We start from the raw sequence: 16,514 nt of genomic DNA, 5'->3' as shown, positions 1-16,514 counted from the left end.
CGGTATGATTGGGCGTATTTCGAAGCCAACCCAGTGAACCCCACACCTGTGCGCATGCTCTATGGAGGTCCCCACTGCAATAAATCCATCTTATCTGATAATCAGCTCAATCAGATCATCTGATAAAAATTCTGCACCCCCGCGCTATTCCGATTGCCAAGTCTCCAGCGTCACATTCCTCGGTTATATTAGGTGATTCCCGTATTTCCCCTGCCTCTCCGCCCGCAGTGTTTTTTTTCCCCTTAGCACCGGTCACCACGCCGCCTCTTGCGAGTGCGGATGCTCGTGCCTGGACCTGGTCGTGAATGATGCTTGGTCTGGGTTGATGCATCACTAGTGCTATCCCAGTTTGGCACCGCCCAGCCAACAAAACATGGATAAAAGTGGTAGCTCAGGGATTCCATCACCAACGAGCAGCGCACCAGCTTGCGCCCTGTGCTCTGTGAACAACCAGACTCTGCAGCAGGCCCCTCAGCTTTGCTTTTTCCCGCCGCCATCAAGGTGACCCCCCTTCAAGACTGCAAAGTGCAGACATAGGTTGTTGGTTGATACCTGCGACATCGGCACAGCCATGTCCGTCTGCCTGATGAATCAAACTATCGTCTAACCACGATGCGCCAAGATGGTTAGACACCCTGAAAGCGGCATGGTCGCGACGCCACCTACTGGGCGTCCCGGATCTCGCGCGTGTTGGTGCTTGGCACTGCATATTATATAATCTAGCCTGTCCGCATTCTCAAGCTTTCCCTGCAGCTCATCCCGTTCTTGTTGCATCCGTCCCACCATAAGCAAGCGTTCAATCTTTTTGCCACAAACAAGCCTCAAGTTTGTCTTAACTCCCAGTCAGCCTTTCAAAATGAAGTACCTCGGTGTCATCCTCGCCACAGCGGGCCTCGCCCTCGCCCAGAACGTCAACGACTACTTCCCCGAATGCTCCATCAAGTGCCTCCTTGACTCGGTTTCCTCGGCCACCGATTGCGCCCAGGACGACGGCGTGTGCATCTGCATCTTCGACAACTACGCCTCCATCGTCGATGATTCCACCAACTGCGTGATCCAGGCTTGCGGTGCCGACGTCGCCATCAGTAAGTTTGATGACCCCGGTGTTCAGTTCAAACCATCCGAGCCAATCCCCCTCCCCCCTCCGCTCCCGGCTAACCCCCGCTTCCCAGACAAGGTCCTCCCAGGCGCCGACAACTACTGCAAAGCCGTCACCGCCGCCGCCTCCGCCCACACCGCGTCCAAGACCTCCACACCCGCCGCATCCGGCACCGCCGCCGCCACCGGCTCCCCCTCCCCCTCCGTGACCGACGCCGCCGCCTCGCCGCCGGCCACCACCCCCGCGCCGACCGGCTCCGGCTCCGCCAATGCTCCGCCACCGGCCACCACTACCAGCTCTGCCGGTGCCGCCAATGCCGGCTCCGTCGGCCTGGTCGCCATGCTCGGTCTCGGCGCTCTTGCTGCTCTCTAGGTTTAGTTTGGCGGACGAGTTGAGGTGGGATGTGCGTCCTGCGTTGTGTCGCGTTCGACGGGGTACGCCGAGTCTCGGTGCAAGGACGGGGGAACGTGGTAGATAGTGTATTGGTAAATTCTTGTATAGCATAGCTTGCCTCTTTATCGGGACGCGAGTTCTTGTGTGTGGTGACCCATTGATGGGTCCTGTTGATCCGCCTGCCAGAGAAACCGCTTTTCAGTTTGCAGGTATCCCCACCACGACCGCCTTTGCCCACCCTTTTCCCATCCCAGTCATGTCTTGCCCATGTGTCTTTCGTTCTCGGGGGCTCGCTCCTGGCGGTTCTGCTTCCTAACGTAGTGGAAGGAGGTCAGACTCATGTATATCCTTGGCCGAGTCCGGGGGAGCAAAGTGGCAAGTCAAAACTTGTGAGCCATCGGGCGTCTGAAGCCTATGCGTCCCTTACTAGACTCCAACTAAGCCCAACTCTTCTAGTGGGGAAGTTTCCCAGTCAATCCGTTTGGTGGTTGAAAATTCCCCGACTGTATAGCAAGCGTCCCCATTGCTATTTCTTGAGATAGCCACCTTATATACGCAAAAAGGAATAGGGGCCAGGCCTTACCCTGACTAATCCATCGTCTACTGCAACTTAAGGGTTACTTAGTTCTTGCCTACTTGCCTTTACCGCCCTTTCTCTTCTTGGCGCAGATGTCCAACAACTCTCGACCATGGAACTATGCGAGATTGTCTGCTCAAGTCGAGACCTTGAATTCAGCCAACCTCGGGACCGCCAACAAATTGGCTAGACAGAACGCCATCATTCTTTTGTGGCTGGCCACCCGTGAAATAATTTGTCTCCATTAAACACAACGACGACAGGACTAGACTTTCAAGGCGAAGAGACGAGGTTTTCCGAGCAGGTTGTCGTCATGCGCAATGAGTCAGTTCCAAATTCGGTTATATTAAAGTTCGAGGCTGCTGCATTCAAATCCATGAACTCCGAGGTACCCAAATGTCGTCCTGATTAGATTAGTCAGTCGGTGCAGTTGCAAGCATTTTCAAGGACTAAATGGATCTCGGGCTCTTGGCAGGCTTTCGGAATGGAGTAGGGGTAGCATGTCTACTGCCTTGCTGCCTTCTTATCAATAGGGTTGGTCAAGCACGTCACGCCGAAAGCCACTTCGTCGGAGTTTGTATACAAATAGGCCTGTTGGAGTTTCTGCCCGCGTACCGGCACTGCTTCTGTGTTAAATTGATATTCAAGACACAGCCATGCAGAGTGAATCGAGTCAGACTTCTGCATCAGTAACCCCAACTGCACTTCTAGCACTAGTTTTTTTCAGCACCCATGCGTCAACATGTCTACTCTCATGCGACGGATCCAAAAGCTCTGCCCCTGCCGGCGTCGAGGGGATGTAGAAGAACAAGACGATGCACACGAGACACAGGACGATGAACGGGAGAGACAAGGGCAGCAGGACAAAGGTGGATCGGAGCAGCAATCTCGAATGCTCCTCACTCTGCGCGACCTGCAGCGCACCATGAACCCCTTGATAGCAGCCCAAGTCTTCAACAACAATCACAGTCCCATTGGCCGGCTGCCGAAAGAGCTCTTGCTTTACATCCGCCACTGCATAGGGGACGGCATTCTTACCCTGTACTGCCTCTGGCGTGTCTCGAGGACTTTCCGGCATCTTATCGACGACCCAACCATTTGGAAACACATGGTGCGTCCACTTTCACACAGATCCAGGCGTATGACTGAAGCTATTTGGAAGTTCCCCTTTGACCTGCAGGATCAACTTCGACAGCGCTTACAAGAAGACGGGATGTGCAATGAGTGCATACTCTGGTGCAATGTTCCTATCAAAGGATTGTTAAGACGGATCATCCGGGCTTCGAACCTTGATACCAACCGTCGTCGAGCAATTGGGGACCTTTGCAAATTCGAGACTGAGCTTGGTGCTGTCCTTTACTGCAATGCCTGCGGCAGCTACCAGAATGTGCTAGAGTTTTCCTCTTCCAATCAGGATCCTGACAAGCGAGAGCGACAGTGTCTGGGTCGCCAAGGAGCCGTGCAGCTGTGTGAGCATGTCCATGTCTCCTGGGCCGACGTTGAAGCCCATATAGCCTACTGGCAGCAGCGCAAGCCTGGAGAGTGGAAGCCCTGCTTCAACCACTCCATTGTCGAGTGCCATCATCCAAGTCACGACACATGCTGCACAGCCGAGGTAGCCCCGACCTGGCCTCGAGCCCGTCTCCAGAGCGACGATGAGGACCGGGCCCAGGTGGTTCTCAGTCTGGAATGGAAACCCCATAGCGGTCTCGATGCTTTTACCCGCGCCCCGGATGGGCGGGCCCGTCCCGCGGAGCTAAGGGCGCTGTTTCAGAGGTATCGACAGGGGCCAGCCAGCATTCTGCTGTCTTCGTACCCTTCGAATCCCTTGCCCGAGATGATATGTTTTGACACTTCCAAGTGTCGCTGCCTTCACTACAAGATGGGGAATAACAAGAGACCGAGTGCTGCGGGTCGTGGAACGAAACACGGAAGCTTCTTCCGCAATGACTGGCCGCGTGGATGCCCCACCTGTCATTGCCATTTGAGGTATTTCGGAAAGATTGGCGAAAGAGTAGACATGAGGAAACATTGGCCTAGGGGTAGGAGCAAATCAGCATGTCTGGTCACCGTCTATCAGCGCCATGTCTGGTCTGCGACAAGACGGACCGTGGCAAGATCAACCCCACCCACGCGTGGTTCCATGCCATGGATCCTGACACATACCTTCCTTCGTCCAAATGCCGGTCACGCCCCCACCTTTGTGCAAGGACAAGGGCTGCATGAACTATTATCGAAGACCACAGTCCTACTGCTGTGAATAACGCACTGCCTAGATGCCAGGCAGGAATCTTGGCCAAATGCAGAGCGGAGGATGAGGGAGACGACATAATACCAGCTGGGTCATAGGGAGGAGGCCAGGAGGTAGCAGCTAGAAGGCAGGGGAGCAAGCGGTCATCACATGAATCGCTGGCTACCTCCCCTTCTCGCGAAACGGTGACAGGACATAGGCCATCAAGTCGACCGCTTTGGCTGCCTAACCCACAAAGCGGTTGCCTCCTCCTTGGTATCCCTTCGCTGCTGAGACGGCCCGGTCCCATACGCCGGGGATCCGGGGCCCAAACCACCAAACCACGGCCATGACAGCCATCATCTGGGAAAACCGGACGGGCAGGGATGGCCGAACGTTGTTCTCAATGGCCACAATGACTGCTAGGAGTTTCTCGAGGAGGGTGACGAACCGCTCCTCCAATGTCTCTTTTGTGGTAGGAATGGATTTGATCAGCGTGGTTATGGTAGTTCGCACTACCGTGGGCTGAAACAGGTCGGCCACGAGGCCGAGAAGAACGAGCAGCAGCAGCAGCAGAAGGCCCTGGACTTCTTCCAAAGCCGAATAGGTACTGACTTCCTTGAAGGATGATTCGGCCTTATCAAGCTTAAGACTGGAAGCTTCGACTGGGCCTACACTACGCCAAGAATTTGGAGCCCACCTACGATCCGGCTCACAACATCCCATTTCACGAGGACCTTTGGCCGACAGAGTGGTGTGAACGGCAGAACGCACTCTCCACGTTCCTGAGACATTGGCGACAACGCTACGCCAGAGAAGGTATTCTTGCCCTTCTTGCCTTTACCACCCTTTCCCTTCTCGGTGAAGAGATGTAACAACAGTCCGCAATAGATATATTAAAGGAGATTGCGAGGTTGTCTCCCCGAGTCGAGGCCTCGCGTCGCCGCGGAGAAACTCCGCACCACTACTGCCCGACAACGCGTCACCGAGGCCAAAGTCAAAACTGTCACAGCCCATCTTCGCGCTGCCGATGTCAAGCAACGCGCTGCGGAGACTAGGCGCCGCGCCGCCGAGACCAAGCGCCGCGCCGCCGCCACTAAGATCCGGGCCGATCGTCGGGCGACCATCGCCAATCGGCGCGCTGACAAGGCCGAAGCGATGCTGAAAGAGGTGGTCAAGGCCTTTAGCGGATATTCGGAGGGTAGGCAAGGCTCTGTCGAGGAGATGTTGACCGGCTTGGAGCAAGCGAAGGCCCAATGGCGCTAGAATAAGCAGACGGTTGTGGTTGTCGCTTGTGTAGACAAGGGGGTGGGTGGGCGGATGGTGCAGCTAAGCAAGTATCGCTGACGACAAAGACAACACATATTAATTACTAGAACGATGTGAAGGAGAGGAGTTTTGGAAGCCCAGGGTTTCTCTTTGGTCGACCAATACATACCCGAGACAGAGCAGAAATACTGAAAAGGAGTGAAAAGTTACGGCATGTGGGAGATCACCTGAAGGGGATAGTATGAAGGCCATTCTCAAGGTCAGGGAAATTCTAGACACACATGCATCCACGTACTTTTCGAAAATACGATCTGGCAGCACAGCACGTCTTTTAGGGCCATTGATCAGCCGTCACGGCTGATCAGCTATCCCTAATCTTGCCCCTGGTTTTCTGTTTTGTTGTTTTGGCCATACTGGGCGAAATCCAGGACTTCGCCCTGTTTCAATACCTACAGGCATAAGCGCTTGACAACACATGGAGAGTCATTTTGCCGCACAATAAACAACAACGCCCACGGTGGAATACCTGATCCGACTGCTTCACGTGGTGCCGGAGCTCGTAGATGCCTACCTCTGAGAAGGAGCACTTCATTCTAGAAAGCGAACTCCAGCGTACTCCCTCCCCAAAAAAATAAAATAAAACGCCAGCTCCCAGCACCAAAGGTACCCCTCCTCTTCCCAGAACCACCGTGACCAAATCCTTACTCGCCAGAGCCACCACCAAGCCCCCACCCTGCAGCGGCGTAAGCACCGCCAGCGGAAAAGCGCAAGGGCTAGACAACGAGGGAACCACCTAGAAGGCCTTGTAGCAGACGAAGACACCAAAGCTTAGGCAAGTGAGAAAACGGTGACGGGAAAGTGAGAAAGCGGTGACGCCGCAGGCGGAAACCACGGGGAAAGGACCAACCCAGCCCGGCAAGCCTGAAGATATATCAACACCACTCCCGAACACCTCACCACCGCACCTCCACACCCTACACCTTTTCCATTCACACACGACAAGCCTCACTTCTTTGAAGGAGCCACATTGCCCGCCAGCATGGCTTCAAAAGACAGATACAAGGGCGACGCAACGGCTATGCGACTCATTCTTGCCAGGGGCTTACAACCGCGACGCGGTCATCAAGCTACTGTCCCGCGCCAACCCACACGACGGCAGCAAGATCCTTTCCTCTCACCAAACGTGGGGCAACCTGATCATGTCGTTCGGCAATCTCCAGACCTGGCTTGGGGACGACCAAACCCAATCGGCGTGGCAGCGATATGAAGCCATGGGAAAGTGGCCGAAACTGCCCAATCGCGACGCACTGGGAGCAGTGACGGTTCTTCCGAGCAACAAGAACAATGCGACAACATTCCCTACCCATTTTGACAGGGAATTTCTCTGCAGGTATGCGCCATTTGCTCTGCAGGTAGGTGGCAAGTTGGCAACAGCTGCGTTGCTGTTACTATTGCTATTTCTAGCAATGGCAATAACGATGGACAGCAACGGCAGGAGTGACAGGAGTGACAGCAAGAGCGATAGATGGCAATAGCAATAGCGATAGACAGCAATGGCAAGAGCGATAGACAGCAATGGCAAGAGCGATAGACAGCAATGGCAAGAGCGATAGACAGCAACTGCCACCTGTGATGCACTAACCGCCTGCCCGGGGAGCAATAGCGCATGCCCCTGGAGAAATTCCCTTTCGACAAGTGGATTGCCGACACGAACCTTGGGGGCATAGCGGAGGAAGATGGCAAACGGCGATACCACCTCTACTGGCCGTCTGCCATGTTGTGGCTTCAGGACAAGGCCGCTCTACCGCTTGACGAATGGCGGAAACGGTTCGCTAGCGAGGGTTGCACTTGGGACGCCCGCACGAAGTAGATGCTACCGCCGGTCAAGCTGGCCGCGTTCGAATATGCAGCCAATCCACCTTGAGGATGACTGCACCGTCGGCCTGCCCGCTGCTGGCCCACAGACCAAGAGACGAATGGAATGGCCATCGGCGGCGATCAAAAAGAAGACAAAACAATCAACAGCCCCGAGCCTGCGCGATAACGATACGTCACAGACCAAAGTCGACGATTCCCAAATGCTACGGGCAAGGATAGAGATTCAAACAACATTTGACAGTGGACACACTGAAGGACGTTGCGAAGTTGTCTGCCCGAGTCGAGACCCTCGAGGCAGCCAATGCCAGGCACGAGACCGAGCTGGCGGAACTACGCGAGAGAGTGCGACGCGCCGAAGTCAACCAAGTCTCCGAAAAACGCGAGCTGGGACCCCACGGGCTATATTAGAGGCACAATATGCGCATGTACAGGCACACTGCGTGGTAGTGGTCTTTTGTTTTGGTTCGTTTTTCTTTTTTCTTTTTTTTTTCACTCGCTTGCCTTCGTTGGCAGGACGCCATCATTCTCGCCATCTGTGGCATAGCATTGGTGATGGCAATGGAGATGGGGAAGAGAGGAAGAGGAGACAGGCGACGGGCTTGGCCGATGGGGCATTGTTGCCCTTGCATTAGCGCTGGGGCGTAGTGGGTGGGGTAGCGTGGTTGGGACTGGCCTAGACTCGCCCTTCAGCTCGTGCTAGTGCCAGCAGTCTTTCCCTTTGTGGCGGCGGCCCATGTGGGGATTCCCAAGCCACTTCCGATGATCCGGACGTACCAGAAAAGTTGCTGCTAATAAACTCACTCTTGATGATCCTGCTTGCATCCATCGTTATTATCGCATCGGTCACTGCTTGCCTCATCCGTTCCTGCCAGTGTGGCCTAGGTCTCTTGGCGGAGATGCTAGCGTGGACAACAGCTTCATTTGCTGGTTCGCGCTTGGGCGGATTGCTTGTCTCCACCACAGCTGATGGAAAGCAGAACAGCTGGATTATATCCGAGCATCTCTAATTGGCTGCAGAGCCCCGTTAGTGAGAGACTATCGACTCTGCAAATAGGCCGTGCAGGAAGAGAACAATAGCTTCGTACACGGATCCAACTGACGGTTCCCACGGTAATTAGCCCACGGTTCAACTGCATGATGGCTCCAACAGATATATATTCCTGTGCTGCTCTTGGTGGAGACAGAGATGCGCGCTCTATCGTGAACCTCTTCCCCCCCACAGTGTCCTGAAAAGCTGTATCCAATATGAAGGCTTTCTCGCCCCTTCTCCTTGCTGCCCTGGCCGCCCCTCTTGGGGTCGTTGCCGATTGCACGCACAATAACTGCCTTCGAGGTATGGGAAATCATGCATGATAAGCGACGGGAACAACACTGACCACAAGTTACGCATTTAGCTGTCATCGGGCAATCCTTTCCTGACAGGAATGGCACAGCCGATTGCCAGTCGATCTTGCGGAAGGTGCGGGTTACCGTAACTCCGGCGACAAGGTACGCGTCTCCATATCATGTACAAGGTAGAAAGAATACTTGCTGACCACGTATCTCTCCTTCAGCACCTTCACCGCAACGGTGACAGTGCCGACCGAAGTCGTGGTCTCGGCAACCGAAGTGGAGGTGTCTACTCAAGTCGACATCGTCGTAGTCGCGACGCAGACGAACGTGGAGGAGCAGACCGAGACTGTCTCGGAAACATTGACCGTGGTAGACACCATCTTAACTACCCAGACTGTCCCGCCTGCTCAGACTGTCCCGCCTGCTCAGACTGTCCCGCCTGCTCAGACTGTCCCGCCTGCTCAGACTGTCCCGCCTGCTCAGACCCTCACCTTCAAGCGCGGGGTTCTTGGCAAGCGGTGCGAACAGCGGCCGTTCCCAACCTACGCTTCCGCATGTTCGTCGTTCAAGACATGGGCCTCTGCATGCTCGTGCATCGGCGTCTTCCCCAGCACCACCACCGTGGCTGCCCCCTCGACGACCATCACGGTGACTGAGGTAACCACTGTTCTCAACACCGTGGTCACTACCACGTCCACCACCGAGACGATCCTGTCGTCGGTCACCGACACCACTCTCACCACGAGCGTGACCACCTTGACTACGACAGACGCCACCACGACCGTCCTGACGACCGCCATCACCACCGTGACCGCCACGCCGGACCCCAACATCGTCAAGAACGGCGGCTTCGAGACGGGCAGTCTGCAGAGCTGGAAGCTCTCCGCCGGGTCCATCGGCGCATCGGCCGTCAAGCCCGGAAGCAGCTCGGTCTACAGCCTCAAGACGGGCAACCTGTACGACAACAACCTGTTCGAGCTGTCCCAGACGCTCACCGGGGTGGCGGGCTCGACGTACGCGTGCTCGTACAGCTGGAAGTACACAAACTACTACGAGACGAAGTACAGCGACGACGTCACGTACGTGCCGTACGTGCACGTCTACATCAACAACGACATCGTGTCCAACCGCAGACCCGACGCCGGCTCCGTCAACCAGTGGCAGACGGCCTACTTCGACTTCACGTCCAGCGGCCAGGACACGCTCTGGTTCGACTGCGCCAGCCCCCAGCCCAGGTTTGGCAGCAAGGGCGGGAACAATTACCTGTCGCTCGACGATGTTTCCTGCGTGCCGATTGTGTGATGCGCTTGATCGGGAGGCGGTTTATTACTTCTGGACAAGGGGGTTTGCATTGGGCGGGCGGGTTTGCGTGTAGGTAACAATTGGGTAATAATGGAGGGGATGGTTTGGTGGGTTGGTGGGTTGGCTTCAGCATGTACTAGCTAGATAATCTTCTTATATATAAATACTGTCCAGATAGACGCATCTGAGCCCATCACAAGGGTCGTACTTCCGTCTATCCAGTTGTTGGCGACCTTGGAGCCGAGCGTGTCTTTCCATCTACCCGGCCGCATTTCGAGTATGTTGCCGTGTTCCCGTCAATGGACATGTCACGGGCTTATCTGGCGGCCAATGATGGACCGATGTGGTCGACGATTGCTTGGCGCGAGGGAGAGCAACAGTTGAACGGCTAGACTCGCCCTGCAAATGCTGGCCTGCGAGTGGATGGAAGGTCTGAAGCAAGGAGTTTACGAATGGAAGTGGCGTCGATGGCAGAACACTGGCGGAATCTTCCTGGTTTGTAGGCCATGGCCAAATAGAAAGAGACGGCGAGGACGTCAAATAGCAGGCATCATTTATTGGACGATCTTGGCGACAGGAGGTCGATGACGATTGGCATTGATGACAGGGAGTGGGCAAGAATCGCGTTCCGGCTAGGTAATCGGTGCGCTCGCTGCTTCCGACCCTGTCGGGCTCTGTCTGCCTGTCTCGGCTTGATAGCAATCCGGAATATCCCAGCCCTTGTTGGCTTTTGGCCAACGGCAATTCGAGAGACAGACAAGTCGCTGCCGGCATGCCTTCATCACTCGGTGGTGTGTATTGGGTGTCTGCGATACGTGGTGCAGCTTCGATCAGAACCTTCTGAAAATCAGCATAAATGTTTCCTGACAGCACCCTGGCGGAGAATGGGCTACCAACCTAGCCAGCCCAAACGCCGCTGGTTCTTCCAAAGCCAAAATCGTAGCCCGCACAGCGCCCCTATTGAACCAAGAACTCCTCGATATCCTTATCCTCCTCCTCCTCCTTCGACTCCTGCAGCTTCCTCTCCTCCGCCTCCAACAGCTTCCTGATGACGGCGCGCTGCCTCCTCCGCGCCTTCTTGCCCCAGTCGGCCCCGGACGTCCGGCCGCCCAATCCCCGGGCCCCGCCCTCCTCCTCGTCGTCATCCTCGTCGCTGCTGTCTTCCGGTATCTCGACCTGGCCGCGCAGCTGGTTCGGCGAGATGGCCGCCTTGGCCGTTGTGTCCTCCTCCGAGTCCTTGCCGTGCGCCCTCATCTGCAACTTCTCGCCCAGCTTCATCAGGAACGGCCGCAGGAGCATGTACGCGCCCACGATGATCACCAGCCGGATCCACTTCTCCGGCGTCAGGTTGGAAAAGGTCGACTGGATGTTGGTCGTGAAGCGCTTGCCCGCCGTGGCGAGGAGGTTGGTGAGGCCGTCGAGTGGGGAGGCCATGGTCGGTAGGAGAGGATTCGCGGTATTACTTTGCGGGAGTGCAGGGGTTCGTAGAGGGGTCGCGCGAGGGGGCTTTTGGATAGCAGAAATATGCCCGATTCGGGTAAAGGGTTGCTGGTAGAGGTAATGGTCGCTCGATGTATGATAGATGGAGGGGAATATCTTGATCTCGGAATCGCCGGAGCAAAGACGCGACTCGGAATTGGAGCTTGGTTGCGGCGAGAAAAAAAATCCCCGTTGGAAATCCTCTCTCTAATGTGGGGCATTACTTTAAAGCACGCTAAGGCGCGCGCCGGGATTATGACCGACCGTTATGTATCCGTACCTGGCTTCCGTCTCGCACCCACGTCATCTTGAGATAAAGCCCAGCCAAAAGGTTAGGTCACGTGGGAATAGGAGACCGTTTTAGAAACGAACAGTTAAAACGGCCACTTTGGCACTTTCTGGGTCGAAAGACGTCGCAAAACGGTTGCTCTTCAAAACGCGTAATTTTTCTTTTCTGGCAATCACCAGGAAGACTTGGATTTCCTTGCTTTCCACCATCTTGAACCCCACAATCCATTTCATCGACGGCTTTCTTTTCATCGTCCGAGACCAACGCAAATCGGTCTTTACACCCACCACGCTTGTTTTCCCACCTGAGAACCGCTCATCCGCGTGCTTCTAGAATGCCGGGTCGAGTGCAGAGCTCTTGCGCGCCACACAATCAATCGGAAAAGTTAGAGTCCCAACAATGAATGCAGCGCATGGTATCGGCCTCGAGAAAAAGCTGGCTGGAAGTTTGGGAACCTAACAATCGGGATAGAAGGTTTGCGGATTTGTGGTGTGGATTTTCAGCTTGGACGGCGGAGGGGCCCGTAGCTTGGCGCGCCCGCCCGGTTAGGACCGGAGCCGGGCCGGCGTTGTATAAAATTCTGTGACCTAAAACTTTCAAGTGTTAACAACCTAATGCGCAACCACCGTGGCCAACGTTCTAACGATGTCCCCATGTTATTTCAACTTCAACAGTAAGGATGTGGGGGTATTTTGTGACAAAGAACCAGTTCCCCCATATCCCGGCGCCGGCGGATGAGACTCTATCCTTAACACGGCCCCACGCCGTGCCGAGGCACGCATTTGAGCTTGAGGTGTTTCCCCACAATTGCCAAGTCCTAGCACCGAAAGACCGAGGTCTTTAGAAGCAAAACCACCAATAACATTGCAGCACGCACCTGCCAAAGATTTAGCAGCCTACTGGCACCTGTGACGCACAGACCCCCCGCAGGAGCAATTGGGCACATGCCAACGGAGACGTTTCTCGGAGCGAATTGCGATTCTCTTTCCTCCACCATCTCAGCAACAATGGCAAGCACACTCTTAGACCAAGTATCGGTGGAGGAGTCGGGTCCCGACCAATTCGTCTCCCGCTTCAACCCGGGCCGCATGGGAAACACGGCGAACATCGCCTACGGAGGATGCACCCTCGCCGCCGCCGTACAAGCGGCGTGCCGGACGGTCTCGCCGGAATACCTCCTCTACTCGACCCTCGGCAACTACCTCGGGCCGGCCCTGACGGACCGCAAGCTGACCTGCTCGGTGCGCCGGGTGCGCGACACGAGGACATTCGCCACGCGGCAAGTCGAGGTCAGCCAGGAGCAGCAGGACGGCGCGCCGAGGCGCCTGTGCATGGTCGTCCTGGCGGACTTCCAGGTGCGCGAGCCGGCGTCGCTGCTGGCCTACTCGGCACCGCCCTCGAGGTCCTACTCCCCGGTCGAGAGGTGCCTCGGCGCGGCGGAGGCGGGCGAGGAGATGGTCCGGAGCGGGGTCGTGCCGCGCAAGCTGGTCGGGCTGCACGGCGTCATCTTCGGCCTCATGGCCCGGTTCTTCGAGACCCGGCAGGCGCCCGAGGGGGTCTCGGCGCAGAACCTGGGTGGCCTGGCGAAGGGGGTTAGGACGGACCAGGACGACCTCCCCATCACGTCCAAGACGTCGGCGGACTGGTTTCGCTGCCGCCACCGTCTCGATCGGCGGGAGGACCATCACGCCGGCTTGGCGTTTGTGATGGATGGGGCGCTGTCCTTCATGCCGTTGACGCACAGCGGCATGTTTGTCGACGATGTTGCGGCGTGCTCCAGTCTCGACTTTGCTCTGCGATTCTTCACGGGCGATGTGGACTTGAACAATTGGCACCTGAGGGAGCTGAAAACAGTTGCCGGTGGAGAGGGAAGAACGTACACCGAGTCTCGGCTCTGGGATCAGTCTGGCACCCTGGTCGCGAGCATGACGCAGCAATCCATATTGCGACCGAAAAGGACGGCTAAACCGGCCCTTTGATCTTGATTCAATTACTCCGTCTTGTACAGATTCCCAGCTCGACAGCGAGTAGGGCAGTCTTGATTCTCAGTCCGGAAAAGGAAATATAGAACTAGAAGGACGAAGCTAAGCGGCGACTTGGCGGGAGTTCCGCGATGCAAATCAGGAGGGCATCTAGATCAGTCAAAGCGAAGATGGAGGTCACTCGAATGCTTTCTGATCCCTTCTCGCAATCATAGGAAGGATTTATATCACTCAAAAGTCACTCCAGAATTGGGCGGCTACGATATTCAGGATGGGCAGTGTCCCGTCGATGCCAAGATCTCGGACTCGAAACTCCACGCCGCTGTCAGACTTTGTCCACGGTGATGTCGCTGCCGAAACCCAAGAGAGGCTTTGACACTGTCTGCCCTCCGTGCTGACAGCAATTCACTTGTTACTGAGCTAGCTCGAGTCAGGAGTCTGCGAGTCCGGTGTGTTCATCAGTGGGTCATTTCATCATTGATGGTCGTGGCATGATTCTACATGGACGCGAGTCCTAAGGTGTATGCGGACGGGAGATATGGCTCCAAGGACAGAAAATTCAACGCAGCCGGGGTGGTCATCGCCCACTCATCCCACCGCCATACCCCCCGGGACTCCTCACCGCATCCTATTCTCGGACTCGTAGACCTCGAACTCGACCGTCTTGCTGATGCCGACGCGTTTTGGGTCCATGACCTCGAGGTCGATGTCCGACGGCGTCGTCCGCGACGACGAGCCGGCTTCGATGATGCGCTCCTGCGAGCTCGTCCTGTGCCCGCTCCTCCCTCCTCCTCCTGCACCGCCTCCTCCATGTCCACCTCCGCCCCCCTGCACCTCGATGACGTGCTCGCCCCGGGACGCCGTGTACGTCCCCTCGCCTTTTCTGCTCGTGACGAACTGCCGCGGGTACGACTTGCCGCGGCTGCGGGACGACGAGTCGTAGACCTGGTTGGTGAACACTAGCTTGGAGGCGAGGATGTCGATGCTGGTGGTTGTTAGCCGTGGGGAAGGAAGAGCGGGTGAGGTGGGGCAGGGCAGCACTGACAACATGATGACGGGGAAGAGACACTCCATGGTGTACGCGAATCGGTCCAGCTGGCTGGCCACGTTGGTCGCGCTCTGGGCCGTGGCCTGGAACGAGTACGTGATGGCGCGCATGGTGCCGAGGATGGCGAGGAGGGCGAGGCGGATCTCGGTACTCCGCATCAGGTACTGAAAGAGCCCCGTCTTGATGGCCGCCCTAAGGGACGTCGTCTTGGCCGAGGCGAAGATGGTGAGCAGGAAGTAGGAGGACACGCACTCGACGACGGCGATTAGGACGAAGTAACCAATATGCAGGTGGTTGATGGTGGTCTGGAGCCCGTCATTGTCGTCCAGGATGAGCCTGACGCGCATGACGGCAATCATGATGCGCACGACGGCGATGGCGAGGATGGTCGTCCAGAAGAGAACCGCGAAGACGTACCACTGCCGGCCGCGCAGGACCCGGCTGAGGATCACGTAGCTGTAGAACGAGAGGCCTGCTTCTTGCACCTGTTGTTTCCCAGAGAGTCAGCCTTGAGGAACATGTTTAAATCCAACACAAGACGGGGACACCACCGGCATACCATCCATAGCAGATCCGCAAACGCCGATGCGACGGCCTGGTTCGTCTTGCCGTTTGTCTCATCGTAAAAGGCATAGTAACAGAGCCCGTTGGCGACGGCGCCGGCGGCGGAGGTGACGATCGGGACGGCAGCCACGGGGGAGAAGTTGGTGATGCCGACGACGAGGATGCCGAAGAGGACGTTTGCGGCCCCGATGGTGCTGAGGATGGACCAGCTCAGCTCAAAATAAACTGGCACGACGATGTCGGCGGACGACATGATGGCGAAGGCGATGGACTCCCGTGTTGAAGCTACCACGCTGGAAGGGTGGTAACAACAGTATCGACTTGAAAATGCGCCTGGCACCAATTAATACCATTCAATGCATGGTTGTTTCGTTGACAGTCAACAGGTCTAGGGGCTGGCACAAGCCATTGTCGAAGGTTCTGTCTGTTGTTCTTTTATTGAATGGCAATGTGGAGCGAGTCGCCTCATCCGGGGTCAGTAGCCTTAGAGCTAAGGGGTGTCATAGCGGTGTTTGGAGCCTGTGAGTGGCTGCTAGAAGGCCAAGCCGCTTCCTGAAGATTGAAGCCAGGACGCCACACTGGGGGAAGTCGAACCACTTCGTCTGCCTGTCAACTTTACATAATTAGTAGCTGCGGCGGCGGTGTGGGCCTTTTGCGGAGGTCCAGGGGATGGAACGGAGATAGGATTGTCGACGGAGCTGGAGATCATCGATGACTTGACAGCGGCTTGTTGATCTGTTTTGTTGATGACTGACAATGGCGGCAAAAACAGGAGGATTTCGTTCCACAAATTTGGCGTTGACCCGAATGGACATGACGATCTATCCGGAACTTCGATACTTCCATGAAGGACTTACTCCATACTCCATACGCTGGCCAGTAATATCACTACTCCATATTGGGATATCGCTTGCCTATGGTCTCCTAGAAAATGATGGCACCTGTCAAATCAAGGTAGTACAGTTCCTGAAATGTCGCTTGGTACTGTGTGTGTACGGGGAGCTGAACGTGGCAACAAGGATTGTGGTGGAAGAGGGGAGTGGAGATTCAGATAGTACATACATTACGTACC

At 56.1% G+C, this 16,514-nt stretch overlaps 6 protein-coding genes across 6 annotated transcripts; 4 read left to right on the top strand and 2 right to left on the bottom strand.

Moving 5' to 3' along the window:
- Positions 1-856: 856 nt before the first annotated feature.
- QBC33DRAFT_517912 (uncharacterized protein) lies at positions 857-1,471 on the top strand (the record flags this gene model as incomplete). The annotated part of the gene is made up of 2 exons (XM_060426213.1): positions 857-1,085; positions 1,173-1,471. 2 exons carry the CDS (start codon positions 857-859, stop codon positions 1,469-1,471), a joined length of 528 nt encoding a protein of 175 aa, XP_060280511.1.
- A 1,340-nt stretch (positions 1,472-2,811) lies between these two features.
- QBC33DRAFT_580506 (uncharacterized protein) lies at positions 2,812-4,295 on the top strand (the record flags this gene model as incomplete). Its single annotated transcript, XM_060431206.1, has 2 exons — positions 2,812-4,058; positions 4,127-4,295. 2 exons carry the CDS (start codon positions 2,812-2,814, stop codon positions 4,293-4,295), a joined length of 1,416 nt encoding a protein of 471 aa, XP_060280510.1.
- Positions 4,296-8,262: 3,967 nt separating this feature from the next.
- On the top strand, positions 8,263-10,312 carry QBC33DRAFT_547706 (uncharacterized protein). Its single transcript, XM_060428769.1, has 3 exons — positions 8,263-8,779; positions 8,841-8,934; positions 9,000-10,312. Exons 1-3 carry the CDS (start codon positions 8,692-8,694, stop codon positions 10,078-10,080), a joined length of 1,263 nt encoding a protein of 420 aa, XP_060280509.1. The 5' UTR covers positions 8,263-8,691; the 3' UTR covers positions 10,081-10,312.
- Positions 10,313-11,037: 725 nt separating this feature from the next.
- On the bottom strand, positions 11,038-11,514 carry QBC33DRAFT_457835 (DUF1531-domain-containing protein; the record flags this gene model as incomplete). The annotated part of the gene is made up of 1 exon (XM_060424870.1): positions 11,038-11,514. The coding sequence occupies one exon, from the start codon at positions 11,512-11,514 to the stop codon at positions 11,038-11,040; it is 477 nt and encodes a 158-aa protein (XP_060280508.1).
- Positions 11,515-12,831: 1,317 nt separating this feature from the next.
- Positions 12,832-14,138, top strand: QBC33DRAFT_202775 (acylthioesterase ii). Its single transcript, XM_060422607.1, has one exon. The coding sequence runs from the start codon at positions 12,856-12,858 to the stop codon at positions 13,825-13,827; it is 972 nt and encodes a 323-aa protein (XP_060280507.1). The 5' UTR covers positions 12,832-12,855; the 3' UTR covers positions 13,828-14,138.
- QBC33DRAFT_202782 (uncharacterized protein) lies at positions 14,138-15,986 on the bottom strand. The gene is made up of 3 exons (XM_060422608.1): positions 15,438-15,986; positions 14,876-15,363; positions 14,138-14,815 (listed from the first exon to the last, which is right to left on the bottom strand). The coding sequence occupies exons 1-3, from the start codon at positions 15,693-15,695 to the stop codon at positions 14,449-14,451; spliced, it is 1,113 nt and encodes a 370-aa protein (XP_060280506.1). The 5' UTR covers positions 15,696-15,986; the 3' UTR covers positions 14,138-14,448.
- Between the last annotated feature and the right edge of the window lie 528 nt (positions 15,987-16,514).

Source organism: Phialemonium atrogriseum, assembly GCF_030411735.1.
Source record: "Phialemonium atrogriseum strain 8032-3 unplaced genomic scaffold QBC33scaffold_25, whole genome shotgun sequence".
Lineage (NCBI taxonomy): Eukaryota > Fungi > Ascomycota > Sordariomycetes > Cephalothecales > Cephalothecaceae > Phialemonium > Phialemonium atrogriseum.
The sequence above is the reverse complement of the archived record's forward strand: the minus strand, read 5'-3'. Positions and strand labels throughout refer to the sequence as shown.